We start from the raw sequence: 14,788 nt of genomic DNA on the forward strand, positions 1-14,788 counted from the left end.
TTCCTTATAAAAAAAAATTAAATCCCTGAAATAAAGTCCTTCCAATAAACATCCGAAGAAGCGAGCTCTGACTCATGAAAGCTCCCGCAAAAGCTTTAGAGAGAATAATTATTAGTCTTTAAGATGCTGATTAAGTCCTGTTTTATTTTGCTACAACAGACCAACACGGCTACCCCCCTGGAATCTTCACACAATTACTTAGCCCTATCAGTGGAGCTCTTTGTGCCCCCCCCCCCTTTTCACGAAAGCCCAACCGGCAAAAGAAGAACCTTACGCCCAACCCTCTGCCCATCTGTGCTTCAGAGTAATTTATGTCTTCATCTCTAAAACAGCTTCTGAGTGATGCCTATGGGGCCAGCACAGTACATAACTATGTTGGTAGAGGCAAAGCTCTCCACGTGGGCAAGTTTGGACAGGAGGAGGGATTTAAGGTTTCCCGTCTGAGCAAGACTGTGCAGAAATCAATAGAGGGATTACTTACGGTTTGCAGTAGATTTTCACAGAGTTTTTTGGCAGCTGCGAGACCTTCTGGTTTGGGGTGGCTGGAGGGGGGGAGAAAAAGATAAAACTGAGTGCCAGCATGAAATTTGTGCACAAAGCCTCGCCCACTGGAATATTTGACTCAGGAGCATCTACTCTGAGTAGAAAGTGGCATGATCTGATCTGATCTTTTCAGAGCTCAAAGCTAAACCAGGTCAGTGCTTGGAAGAAAGACCACCAAGGAAGACTCTGAAGAGGAAGGCCATGACAAACCACCTCTGCTTCCCCCCGGCCTTGAATGTCCCTTCCTGGGCTCGTTGCTTTTGATTTGATGGTGCTTTAGATTCATGTCTACTCTGACCAGCAAAGGTTCTCCGGATCTCAAACAGGGAGATCTCAATACCTATTAGTTTGAAATGCCAGCCACTGGTTGTGGGATCTTCCACATTCAAATTATGAGCCATAAACAGTAGGAGTGCTTCCCACATGAGAACTAGCACCCAAATTATACATTCCATCTTGCATCTCTAAAGTGTTTCAAAGCATTCTCGGCTGAACCTGAAATAACCTTTCCGAGCTCTCAGGTATGGCTATCCACAGAGTCACCATTATGGCCCCAGCTTTGGAAGAAGTGTCAAGGTGCCATCCAGTCCAACTGCCCCCCAACTCAATGCAAAAGTCCAAAGAGGATTCCAGAAAGTCCAGCTGCAGCTTGAAAATCCTCATTGTGGGACAGACCACCATCCCTCCAGTTAACTGCTTCCTGGTTGAGCCTCTCCCCATTAGAAAGTGTGAAGTCCCAGTCGATATTCCCAATAAGCAGACTTTGTCGAAGAAAATCTCTTTATTTCAGAATGAGAGAAGCTGGACTTGTCCAATTCTTTGCTAAGGTTAAAGCACCCCTACATAAGCGCCCCTATATCAACACATCCCCCTTCTCTCCCCCCCTCCCGATTCCAACTTTGGGCACAAAAATTCCAGTTGACAGCCCCTCCCATCTCTACTCATGGTGAAATGAAACCAGGCCAGACACCGCAGCCCAGCCTGGGCTCCAAGGACAGAGAGATTACCTGTGCCTAAACACCCAGAAGATTTACGGTCTACTCCGACCCGGGTGGAATAGCAGAGGTGGCAGATATGAGGCTTGCACCTCCCCCACCTCCTGAACCCTCTGTGAGTTCACCCCCACCACTATGCAGACAATAACAGCTAAATAGCCAAAATAGTCAAAATAATCACGGCAAAAGACTGTGAATATGGCATTTAGACAGAAAGTGTCTCCTAAGGCAGGGGTAGTCAACCTGTGGTCCTCACAGGGTGTATTTTGTGGGGGAAGAGAGGGAAAGGTGTTTGTATGCCTCTTTGGGAGTCCTTCTGGTAGTCAAAAGTGGGGTATAAAAAACCAGCTCTCCTCCTTCTACTGGACTCTTGATCTTTCCCGCTCCTACAGACAGACTAACATGGCTACCTATCTCGGTCTCTCACGTGCTTTGTGATGTGTAATATTGGGCTAGAGCAGTGGTAGTCAAACTGCGGCCCTCCAGATGTCCATGGACTACAATTCCCAGGAGCCCCTGCCAGCAAATGCTGGCAGGGGCTCCTGGGAATTGTAGTCCATGGACTTCTGGAGGGCCGCAGTTTGACTACCCCTGGGCTAGAGAAACCCGAGTTTGCATCCCCCCTCAACTGTGAATCTCATCAGCTTCGGGTCACCGACCTCGGAAGACTGCTGACAAAACGGGAGAGAAGAAACAGCACTGCATGCTGAGGATCCAGGAGGGAGAGCGGGATAAATATGTGATAAACATTACAGAAAAGCGTCATCTCCCAGCCCTCCCCCTTACCTGATGTAAATGTACATGGGCTCGAAGGCTTCTCGGCCGGAGGCGGGCTCAATGCACCCGGAGCCTTTCCCGCGCAGGAAGACCTTGGCGCCGGTCTCAATCTGGATGTGCTGCAGGTAGGAGCAGCCCGGGCCTTCCACTTTCTCCTTGACGTTGAAGGTCGGCACGGCGTGCTCCAGGCCCACAAACAGCTTGTCCTGGACGTAATGCATCTGAGAGGGCAGAGGAGGACTGTTAGGCCACACCCTCACAAGCACTGCAAAGACCGCGACCGGAGTGCCACGTGGCACTTTCCGAGATCTGTCTGCTATAATCGCCACCCTTTAATTTTTTCATTAAGTCCGCTGAAACGGACACCGTGGGAGTCTGTTAGGTGAGGGTGAGACAAGCACGCAGTTCAACAAGCAGGAAGCTGCCTTTTGCTGAGTTGGACCACAGGTCTATCAAGATCAGTTTTGTTTATTCTGAGTGGCAGTGGCTCCCACTTTTCAGGGTAGGGGGATCTCTCACATCCCCTCCTACTTCCTCCTGTCCGCTGAGACCTTAGGGATCAAACCTGGGACCTCTGGGCAGATCGTGAGAGGGCGGGAAGGAAGGGATGAGCCAGAGCTTGGCTCTTGTGACTCTTTTTTGTACGTCCGGGGTAATGCCGACTGCCACTTTGGGATCAGGAAGGAAATTTCCTCCAGGCCAAATGCCCACTGAAAGAGTACAGTGTGTGTGTGTGTGTCAATTTCCTATATCATGCAAAAGTTGGACTAGATGACCTTTGGCGTCTTTTCCTGCTCTATTCCCCCATGTCTCTATATGCCAAGCATGTAGCTATGTTGGTCTGCCACAGGGGCATAGCTCCTCCCTGCCTCCCAAGCTTTGGGAAGTACACCCCTGTCCCAAACAAGAAAATCCTAGCAAGATGCTGCTTGTGGTTCCCAGTATTTCCAGGGTCTTTGTTCTGGTTTTGGATTTCTTCACATAAGCAGGACAAACAAGGGGTTTGCTCACCTTCAGCTTAAGGGTGAAGGTGAAGACGGGCGGGGGGGTGGGGGGGGAGAGAAATGTGCTAGAACTGCGGGGAAGGCAAGAGCCTTACTGCGGGGAAACAAGAAATCTGATGAGGTTAAGAGTCAGGGCTCTTCCTTCGCTCCCGTCGGCAGCCCTCCGGCGTGCCCGGAGAGGAGACGCGATTGGTTGTCGGATGGTACAGTGAGCCCCCCGCTCTCCTGCAAGCTTGAGCTCCTCTCTCCATCGCGTTACTCTAAGAGGATAGTATCGGCAAGAGCCTAGGCTCAACAGGCTCTGCCTTCTTAATCCTCTAAGTGCAGAAATCATACAGGCATCAGCACACGAACAAAAGCTTTAGAGAGAACATGATCGTTGGCAAGTACTAGAGAAAGGTGTGAAGACAGGAATCGCTGGGAAAGGCGACAATGCTGGGAAACGTGGAAGGTAGCAGGAAATAGAAGGAGAGGGATGGACTCCATCAAGGAAGCCATGGCCCTTGGTTTGCAAGCCCAGAGCAAGGCTGTTTGTAACAGGATGTTCTGGCATAGAATCATAGAGCTGGAAGGGGCCATACTGGCCATCTAGGCAAGGTCCACTTTGTACCAATGTAAATAAAAGCAAGAGACTGGCTTTATTTTTTCCGTGCGGTAGGAAAAAAGTCTCCTGTTCTCTTAGAAGAGGGTATCGGAGCAAATAAGCATTCCTAATCTGACCACTTAACCGATCCGCTTAACAGGAGGTCCTGGGGGCAGCTGGAAGGCCCGCTCATCGGATAGCCACCATCTTGGGAGAGTCAGCGACAACTAACTCAAAGAAGTCTGATACAGGGTGGTGGGCTCAAATCCAAATGGCCAACTGACAAAAGTCAGGAAATGAGGTTACGTGGAAATTAGAGTAACTCTTCCAACACGTCAAAGCAGACGGTCTGTTTTACAGGATGCCTTTTAGAACGAACACCCTGCCTAAAAATATTAAGATTATTTCCTTACATACGTACAGCTTCCCTTTGGCCATTCGGATTATCAGTGACAATCGTGACATGGTGGCAACCGTTGCCAAAGCCACGTTTCTGACAATCTGCACAGCCAATCAGAAGCACCGCTTGATCATGTTCCTCACACTCTTGGGAGGGGCCAGGGCATTCACAGAGGTCATGCTGGGACCCTGGCCTAGTCTGTTCATTTCTATGCCCCTCCCCCCGAGAACATTCAGCCATCATCCCTCAATACGTACCCCTCCAGACTGGAATGGAGGCTTCTGTCCCACGGCAGGGGGCAGCTGAGCGATGGGGGCAGGCTGGTGGTAGACGGTGACGGTGGCGCCATTGAAAGTGGGGCTGGAGCCGGTTGCAGCTTTCACGACGCCGTTGGTGATGATCTCCTTGATTCGGTTGACAGCTCCTGAGGGCGAAGGCTAACTTTTCAGGTTGTGATTTAAGGAACGTTAGAAAGGCACGTGGGGGAAAAACGACACCACACATTTCACATGGGCCTGGCTCGCCAAGGATAATGTAAACCAGTGGTCCCCAATCTCCGGTCCGATCAGGCCACGTCTCATCCTCATCTTCCTCCCTGGCTGCTGCCTCGGGGGCTGCCCTGCCACTCTGCTGCTGGCTCACCTTTGGTGCTCTCCAGCGGCCACCATGGCTGGGGCTCCCCCTCGGTGTGGCACTGCGCAGCTGCTGCTGGCAGCGCCCCCCAGTGGGTGGCGGAAAGTCAGCGGTGACTGCGGGAAAGCAAGCGGAGCAGGGGCTCAGCCGGCAGCGACATCCCTTAGCAAAAGACTACTCCCCCCCACTGTCAAGTGCTGAGCAGTCCCCGGTGATAAAAAGGTTGGGTACCACTGATGTAGACAACTGGAGGGAGGGGAGGGGAGGCAGCCAGACAAGAAGAAGAAGAGTTGGTTCTTATATGCTGATTTTCTCTACCTGAAGAGTAATCTCAGGGCTCTCTCAGCCTCACCCACCTCACAGGGTGTCTGTTGTGGGGAGAGGAAAGGGAATGCGAATGTAAGCCACTTTGGGACTCCTTCAGGTAGAGAAAAGCGGCATAGAAGAACCAACTCTTCTTCTTCTGCCCCAGACATAGTGTTCCCCTCTAAGCCTTGTGGCTACTAACCACTGATCGACCTGTGCTCCGTGTGTTTATCCAATCCCCCCTTGAGTTATGAAAGCAATTCACAATATTTGTACCAACGTGTTGTGTTCAGGGTGTAGAAAGAGGCAATGTACTTACTGTCGACCAGCTCTCGCGTCTGACCCTGGACGTGCAAGTACAGCGGACGGTCTCTGTAAGACACACACATTTCCACTGAAGCCCCGGCTCTCTCTCTGAGGGACATCCTCTCTGCCTGCACCCTGAGCTTGTACAATCTCTTAGCCTTGCATCACTTCATTTAAAAAAAAAAAGACTGAAGCACAGCACAGTAATGATTTCCAGGAACTGGGATTTCTTCCCAGAACATTAACATTCCATGAAAGCACTGTGGCTCAGCTGAGGGGGGGGGGGGGAAATGCGTGCAGAAATCTACACCCAAGACAAAGCACAGGACTGGAATCTTGGCTCTCTTCCTACCTTACCTAAGGCCTAGCCTACGCGTGCAAGAGAAGGAGGCGGAAGAAGTGACTGCAGACTGTGGCGGTGGGATTTCTGTCCTGAGCACTCCTGAGCATATTTATTATTATAGGTTATTTACAGCCCACCTTGTTCACTGTGGCTCAAGGAGAACTGTACAGTGTTTCTCAACTTAGTAAAAAGGGTGCGATATCTAACAAGCAATGTGATAGGGCAAGGATTTGGGGGAATCTGAAACAAAGAGCATCTGAAGTAGCGAGCAGTGACTCACGAAAGCCCATACTCTGCCACAAATGCTGTTAGTCTTTAAGATGCTACTGGACGCTTGCTCTTTTCTATAGACAGACTAAAATGGCGATGCACCTTGTTCTGGAAAAAAAACATAGAATCCTAGAGCTGGAAGGGGCCCTACAAGCCATCTGGTCCACCCCCCTGCTGAACGCAGGATCAGCCTCAAGCATCCAGGTTAAGTATCCGTCCAGCTGCTGCTTGAAGACGGCCAGTGAGGGGGATATGTTCAATAGACAATGTGGGGGGAAATTCCATACGAACAGAACTGTCTGTGCTAGATTCACATGTGTGGGTAGTTTTACACCCAGCTGAAACATTTTAAACTGTACTCGTCCGCCCAAAGAGTCTGATGAGCTGCAGCCCATTCGACCGTCTCAGCATTTTACAGTCCCATTCTCTTGCATGTGCGAATCAGGGCTAAAGGAACAGAAAGAGAGCAAAACTTCAGCGTGTGCCGAGAGCTGAACAGGACTCCCAAGATCTCTGCACAGGAGCATGCGGGAGAAAACCCAGGAGTGCCCTTGCCCATCAAAAAAGATAAGAGACCCTAATAGGCTTGCCTGGGGGAATACTGGGAAAAGTAAACCTCCTCTTTATTGGCTCATCCAGAGCAGCTGAGGCCCAATTCTGCCTAGGATTCTCAAGGTATACAGAAGGCTGAACAGATTGTAAGTCCAAAAAGATAGAAAAAATTCCAGCCAATTGGCTGCTCTTAATTTTTCTTGTTTATTATAATGACTTGTATAGTATGAATCCAACAATAACCAGACTCGTATAGTGTGAATCAAACAATTGTCCAAACGGGTTCCGGATAAATCAATCTTACTATATCCCGTTTTCAATTTACTTCTTCCTCAGTGTTATTGTCTTGTATATTGTTCTAGCTGGCTCTAACTCTCTATGAAGTATTCTTACAGATCATAGGCTTTGAAAACCCCTATGAGCTCTAAGAACGCCTCCTAAGGTAAAGGTACCCCCTGTGCAAGCACCGGAGCTTGCACAGGGGGGTGATGCCCTTGGGGTGATGCCCTTCAGCGTTTTCATGGCAGACTCAATACGGGGTGGTTTGCCAGTGCCTTCCCCAGTCACTACCGTTTACCCCCCCCCCCCAGCAAGCTGGGTACTCATTTTACCGACCTCGGAAGGATGGAAGGCTGAGTCAACCTTGAGCCGGCTGCTGGGATTAAACTCCCAGCCTCATGGGCAGAGCTTTCAGACTGCATGTCTGCTGCCTTACCACTCTGTGCCACAAGAGGCTCTTAAGAATGCCTCCTAGGAAGAAGTAAATTGAAATTGGCAAAATCCTGAAGGATCTACTGCTGGAACAGAGTCAGGGACAGCAATGGTGTGATTAAACAAAAGTAAGCAGCTTACATTTGAATGACAAGAGTCTGGCACGCATCACCTTTTTAAAACATTTGCCCCAAGGAAAACCATGAAAGAAAAGGATGGGTTTTGGTGACTGCTCAATAGCAGATTGCTGGAGAAGACTCTTGCGAGTCCCTTGGACTGCAAGGCGAACAAACCAGTCAGTCCTAGAGGAGATCAGCCCTGACTGCTCCTTAGAAGGCCAGATCCTGAAGATGAAACTGGAATACTTTGGCCCCCTCATGAGAAGAAAGCACTCCCTGGAGAAGGGCCTCATGCTGGGAGCGATCGAGGGCAAAAGAAGAAGGGGATGACAGAGAACGAGGTGGCTGGATGGAGTCACTGAAGCAGTCGGTGCGAAATTAAATGGACTCCGGGGAATGGTAGAGGACAGGAAGGCCTGGAGGATCTTTGTCCATGGGGTCGCGAAGGGTCGGACACAACTTCGCACCTAACAACAATAGAAGCTGGGCAGGAAAACGTGGAGGGATGGAGGCACATACCCGGGTCCAACTTTTGCTTTTTCTTCCACAGTCATGTATCGGCCACGAGTGGAAACTGCTGCACCGCTCAGCCTGCTGATCTGCAGACAGGGGGGGAAATAAACAGCTCCGATTACATCCACCCAAAGCTCTGCTGGACTCAATGCCCTTCTATGCCAACATTCCGCCTTCAGGGATTGAGGGCAATAGGAGGCCAGTTGCAAATTCTGCTTCTTTATGTTGGAGTCTGCACAGAACCTTTAACCCTGCGCTTTTCCCTTCCCTTCCTCGCATTGACACTCGAAAGCAGGGGTAGTCAAACTGCGGCTCTCCAGATGTCCATGGGCTACAATTCTCATGAGCCCCTGCCAGCAAACGCTGGCAGGGGCTCATGGGAATTGTAGTCCATGGACATCTGGAGGGCCGCAGTTTGACTACCCCTGCTCTAAAGAGTCACAATGAAATTCACACCAAGTCCCTCTGCCTCATCTTATTCTTCCCGGTAAGAATTCCCTGTACGATCTTCCCTCCATCTACTTTTAGGCTGCCCCTCTCTGATGCAGTCTCAGGGCAGCTAACAACATTTTTAAAAGTCTGTACATAGAAATTTAGAAATCATTTGCAGTTAAAACTAAGTTCCTAAGAGCCAGCTTGGTGTAGTTGCTTATTTATTAAGAGGTTAAGAGTGGTGGCTTCTAATCTGGCAAGCTAGGTTTGATTTCCCGCTCCTCCAGAGGAAGCCAGCTGGGTGACCTTGGGCCAGTCAGAGCCCTTATAGGGCTGTTCTCATAGAGCAGTAACATCAGGGCTCTCAGCTCCACCTACCTCATAGGGTGCCTGTTGTGGGAGACAAAGGGAAGGTAATTAGAAGAAGAAGAGTTGGTTTTTATATGCCGCTTTTCTCTAACAGAAGGAGTCTCAAAGCGGCTTACATTCGCCTTCCCTTTCCTCTCCCCACAACAGACACCCTGAGAGGGAGGTGAGGCTGAGAGAGCCCTGAGATTACTGAAGAAGAAGAAGAAGAGTTGGTTCTTATATGCCACTTTTCTCTACCTGAAGGAGTCTCAAAGCGGCTTACATTCGCCTTCCCTTTCCTCTCTCCACAACAGACACCCTGAGAGGGAGGTGAGGCTGAGAGAGCCCTGAGATTACTGAAGAAGAAGAGTTGGTTCTTATATGCCACTTTTCTCTACCTGAAGGAGTCTCAAAGCGGCTTACATTCGCCTTCCCTTTCCTCTCCCCACAACAGACACCCTGAGAGGGAGGGGAGGCTGAGAGAGCCCTGAGATTCCTGAAGAAGAAGAAGAGTTGGTTCTTATATGCTGCTTTTCTCTACCCGAAGGAGTCTCAAAGCGGCTTAGAGTCGCCTTCCCTTTCCTCTCCCCACAACAGACACCCTGTGAAGGAGGTGAGGCTGAGAGAACCCTGAGATTACTGCTCGGTCAGAACAGCCTTATCAGTGCTGTGGTGAGCGCAATGTCATCCAGCTGGCTGCGTGTGGGGGAGCGCGGAATCAAACCCATCTTGCCAGGATATAAATCGGCACTCCTAATCATTACAAAAGGCTTTCCCTGCCTCTCCCTACAACAGACACCTTATGAGGTAGATGGGGGCAGGAGAACTCTAGCAGAACTGCTCTTCAAAAACGTCTGTACGAGAACTGTGACCGGCCCAAGGCCACCCAGCTGGCTGCATGTGGGGAGCGTGGAATCAAACCTGGTTCACCAGATTATAAATTCGCACTCCTAACCATTACACCAAGCTGGCTCTGAGAAACCCCTTTGACGCTCTACTCCAAGGAGCCTGGGATCAGACTGGTTCTAATTTATTTCCCAGGCTCACATCAGCTTCAACCATATGCCTGGAGGGAGAGTGTCATTTTACAGGCTCTTTGGAACTATGGCAGTTCCAACAGAGCCCAGAACTCTGCTGGCAGCTCATTCTACCAGGCTGGAGCAAGTAGCAAAGAGCAAGAGTCCAGTAGCACCTTATGGACTAACACAATTTGTGGCTGGGGAGGAGCTTTCGTGAGTCACTGCTCACTTCTTCAGATACCTTGATAGATTTCCATTCTGTACAACTAAATGTGTTGCTTTGCATGGAGACAGGTTGACGTAAGTCAATATGACCACCAGGATGGGTCATTCAACAAATGATGCAATGGGATTTGGCTCGCAGAAAGCTCACACCCAGCTGAAATCTGAAGCAGAACTGAAAGGCCTACATGATTTTATCAGCCTCTAAAAGAGGAAAGGACTGCTGCTTTAGTTAAGTGGCCTTACAGAAAACCACCCTGCCTGTAATACTTCAGAAACCGGTCTCCTTAAATGGCACGGTATTTGTTCCAAGGCACACATAAGGTAAAAGGTAAAGGTATCCCCTGTGCAAGCACCAGGTCATGTCTGATCCTTGGGGTGACACCCTCTAGCGTTTTCATGGCAGACTCAATACGGGGTGGTTTGCCAGTGCCTTCCCCAGTCATTACCAGGCACACATACCCTGGGAGTAAATTAGCTGGACCTGAGTCCACTGGCATCCTAAAGACCAGTAAGATTTTTGGGGTATACGTTTTCAAGGGTCAACGCCCTTTAGTCAGATGGGAGTAAATAATAAACTTTATTTTTGTAGCACTCCCCCCTTCCTACATAGCCCAGGATAATTAGCAACATGGTTTAAAATGATCAATCACATAATATAAAATCAGAATACAAATCAGTAAAATATTTATAAATTCCAGCAGCTCCCCAATTAATTTGAACTGGGGGGGGGGGGAGTAAATCAAGACCTTTGGAGATTAGATCTTCCCTTTCAGCATTTCTTTATGTTCTCTTCCGGCCTCAACCATAAGCCTCAACCATAAGCCTGAGGGAACAATGATGCCTTGCAAATGCTGCAGAACTGGTTACGGTCCCGCAGGGCACTGATCTCTTTCAGCAGAGTGTTCCACCAGGCTGTGGCCAAGACTAAGAAAAGCTCTCACCTCCTTTGGACTGGGGAACCTAAACAGGTTTTGGTCTGTTGATCTTAGCACGCTTGAAGGGCATGGTGCCAAAGGCAGTACTAGAGCATTTAGGGCATTAAAGAGGTGCATGCCCAGAGAAATGCTGATCTACACTTTGGAGTAAAAAGGCGATTTTCCTCCAGACCAGACTGGCCAAGGATTCTGGAGTGGTTGTTGTTGGGGGTTTTTTTTTGGGGGGGGGGGGCCACATCTGGACATGAAATTGGAGATACTGTAGGTGGGCAGGTAGGTGTGAATTTCCTGCATTCTGCAGGGGACTAGATGACCCTGGAGGTCCCTTCCAACTCTCTGATTTTATGGAAGTCTGGGTCCCGTTTGAGTACACACAAAAGCTTATACCCAGAAGAAAACTTCATTGATCTTAAAGGTGCTACTGGATTCAACCTTTGTTCAGTTATCAATTCAATGTGATTCAAAGAAAATCAATCACAAGGCCCAGAAGACTGGAACCACCAGCCCCACAGACCTCGTCCTGAGTTTGTCCTCTGGTTAGGAGGTTTCTGCACGTCAGGGGCACGTCATTGATTTCCACTTCTGCTACGACGAGGTCATCTTTGCTTTTGCTTGCAGCTGGGCCTTTCCCTGGAGCTTGGAGCTGTGAGAGGTGAGAAGCACAGCTGGAACGATACGACTATAGAGAAGAAGAACCCCCCCCCCCATGCACACTCGGAATAATATTATTTGATTTTTCAGCAAGACCTCGTCATAAAATTCTGGTTTCATATTGAAATTAGTCTATAGGAACTCAGCTGAAAAGGGTCTGGGCAAAAGAATCAGCTGGGCCCACCCACTTTCTAAAAACATTTGGTGGACATTAGAAAAGGTGTCAGCAGGCATCACGTTGGGGACTGCTATTCTATATCATGAGCTGAGTGTTGCTCGATGAACTCAGCTTCCCTGCAGCATTTGACTGTACCCCCAGGAATACAACTCTGGTATGGCCAGAGGGCCATTATTTCTACGAAATGGGTAAGATTAAATGTGTAGGTCTGCACTGATGCGGGGAAAAACCAGCAGAGATCTTACATGAGGGGAATGGGGCTTCAGAGTCACCTTCACTGCTCTGCATGGGAGGGGTTACACTCATCCCCACCCAGGCACAGCTCTGATGCAGCCACTTTTCTATGAAGACACCTGGATGAGTCATCCAATAAACTGTGTGGGAATTAATCTAAATCTTCAGTCCCATCCCTCACCAATCAGAAAGCTTCGTCTCTTTCTTCAGTGTCTTACTTCTAAGCCCACGATTGATCCCATCGGTCACTGACCTTGTCGGTGGAATTGGTTGATGGTTTCAGCTTCCCTTTGGCCATTAACATGGCGTTGATCTTGGCTGCCACGGCGGCGGCGGCATCTAGAGCGCCCAAAGGGGCAGCGGAGCCCTCAGATCCGGACATCCCAGACACGCCGTCTCCGCTGCCTTGGACAGGGCGGCCGGCCACAGGGGTTGTAGCGGGAAGAAGGAAGAGAGCCGGAGACGGCCCGGGCTGGTCCCATTTGCTGCGGCGCCTGGGGAGGTAAAAAAATATAGAGAAATCTTCAGATTTGCTCTGGAGTCCATTCTGATTTCTTCTTGTCCAACAATCCCAATACACAACATGCATGCAGCACACTTCAGCAGCGGCTCAGTGGTAGAGCCCTTGCTATGCATGGAAAGCACACCAGGTTCAATCCCTGCCATCTTCAATTTAGGGAGCTTTGGTGACAGAGAAAGCATTTTTTTTTGCCTGAAGCCCTGGAAAACAGCTACCAGTCACAGTAGAGCAGCCTTTCTCAACTTCTTTACCATTGAGAAACCCCTGAAACATTCTTCAGGCTTTGAGAAACTCCAAGAGTGGCATGATCACGCAGAACACAGTAGGGAAGCAGAGCTGTGGACACGCCCACCTGGGGCTCCTACCCTTCCCACCCCCTCCAAGCCCATCAATGGGCATTTGGGGAGGGGTGGGTGTGTTGATATGACTATATACCATCAGATCATCCAATAAATGTTTAACCAATCTAGAAAAATGAATGAAACCCTTCTTGTCAAGAAACTCCCAACTTTCACAGAACCTTTTTTGAGAAAGCCTGCAGTAGACTATACTGAGCTAGATGGACTGACCAATGGTTCAGACTGTGAATCAAGCAGCTTTGTATGTTCATAATCACCCGGAGCACTTGACAGCCACTGATGTGTGACCTACCTTAAGACCGGAGGAACTTCCTCCGGCCTGAGGCACTTCCCTTCAGCTTAAGTCCATCTTCCACTGGAGAAAGAGCCATTTAAGATGGGAGACGGCCCCTTAGGCTGGAGGAAGGCCATAAATTCTCAGTGGACAGTTGAACACAGGCCAATGTCCAGATAACCAGAGTGACAGACAGTATTTATTCATTCAGATGTATCGTCTCCTCGCTGTTTACCAACAGACCACAAAGTTTCACCTGATTTGGTTTGTGTTTCTCCACCCTTTCCCCAGCTTAACCCTGAACCTCAAAAGACATACACAGGCATAGTCTTATGATGTTGCTGAAAGAGACTCAGGCTTGGAATTCAGGGAGGCTGCAGTAGGAGACTGATGAGTAATTGTCATCCACCTGCTGATGATGGGTAGGTAACACGGGCCCGTTTGAGGCAGCATGATAGGAACCTCAACAAGCCTTCTAGCAATTGTAGTTAAGATCCACGGCCCTGATTTGATCCCCCACTCCACCATAAAAAGCCTGCTGGGTGATCTTGGGCCACTGACAGTTGTCTAGGGACTCTCTCCGCCCCATCTGCTGCCGAAGATGCCTGTGGTAGGGAGAGGAAAGGAAAGCAATTGGAAGGCACTTTGAAACACATGAGGCCTGTTAGGTAACGTCGACCCAGTCCTAGTTGGCTAGAAGCAGAAAATAAAAGAGTTGGAAGGGATCTCCAGTAGCCCAACCCCTGCACAATTCAGGAACCCACAACTACCTGTCCATCAACAGTGGCCCCAATTTCACGGCCAAGCGATCCCTCCACCAAAAATCTCCACAATCCAGCCTGGCCTGGAGGAAATTCACCTACCAGCCCACAGTACATGTGCATCATGTCTGTAACATTCTCATGGATTTGTGGTTCTGCATACATTTACGCAATCTTTCAAATGCTAAGGATTTACTGTCTGTTGTGATGTTTTTAATTAGATATTTAACTGCAAGGCAAGATCCAAAGTACATGTTTCCTGATTCATCTAATCATCTTATCATGACCTAATGTCCTTATGTAGATTCAAGCCTCTATTCCATGACAGTTTCTGTCATCACAAACCTGTCATTAGGCTCCACCATAGTTTCAGACTCTTTAAAGAGTCAAAGTTCTCTTGATCAGACAAAGGAGCTTTGACTCTTGGGAGAGTTATACTCCAAAACTCATGTCAGTCTCCAAGGTTCTCCTGGACTCAAATCTACCTGCCCGACTGCAGTCCAACACAGCGACCCTATGAAACCAGATCTACAAGACTCCTTTTTTGTTTTTCCAATTCAGCAGGCCTCATTTCCAGATAACACACACCGGATTGCTGTCAGTGTACTGTGAAGGGTAGAGCACAGCATCACAACTGAAGAGAACAGCTGCAAGTCCCCACTAGGCCATGTCCCCTTTCTGAGAGGGCCAGCCACTCAATTGCAGCCTAAACACCCTCACAGGGCTGATGTTTAAGTAAAAGCATGTGGAAAGAAGCATCATCCCAATCTTAATTTTTTTAAATTAATATTTGTGAT

The 14,788-nt window shown here is 49.1% G+C and overlaps 1 protein-coding gene and 1 non-coding gene across 5 annotated transcripts in view; both read right to left on the reverse strand.

Annotated features, from left to right (window-relative positions):
• Positions 1-14,788, reverse strand: part of KHDC4 (KH domain containing 4, pre-mRNA splicing factor) — a 31,242-nt gene that overhangs the window by 15,373 nt on the left and 1,081 nt on the right. For all 4 annotated transcript variants that reach the window (XR_013228438.1, XM_077322852.1, XM_077322845.1 and 1 more), the window contains exons 2-8: positions 12,331-12,571; positions 11,529-11,657; positions 8,062-8,141; positions 5,561-5,613; positions 4,560-4,726; positions 2,325-2,536; positions 482-542 (exon numbers count right to left, since the gene is read on the reverse strand). Coding sequence is in view for 3 of the 4 variants with exons in the window: in XM_077322852.1 (XP_077178967.1) it covers positions 482-542; positions 2,325-2,536; positions 4,560-4,726; positions 5,561-5,613; positions 8,062-8,141; positions 11,529-11,657; positions 12,331-12,571 (943 nt within the window). In the remaining variant the exon portion in view is untranslated. The remainder of the gene's footprint in view (positions 1-481; positions 543-2,324; positions 2,537-4,559; positions 4,727-5,560; positions 5,614-8,061; positions 8,142-11,528; positions 11,658-12,330; positions 12,572-14,788) is intronic.
• On the reverse strand, positions 3,511-3,641 carry LOC143828199 (small Cajal body-specific RNA 4). The gene has a single exon (XR_013227556.1).

This window comes from Paroedura picta, chromosome 1, assembly GCF_049243985.1.
Source record: "Paroedura picta isolate Pp20150507F chromosome 1, Ppicta_v3.0, whole genome shotgun sequence".
NCBI lineage: Eukaryota > Metazoa > Chordata > Lepidosauria > Squamata > Gekkonidae > Paroedura > Paroedura picta.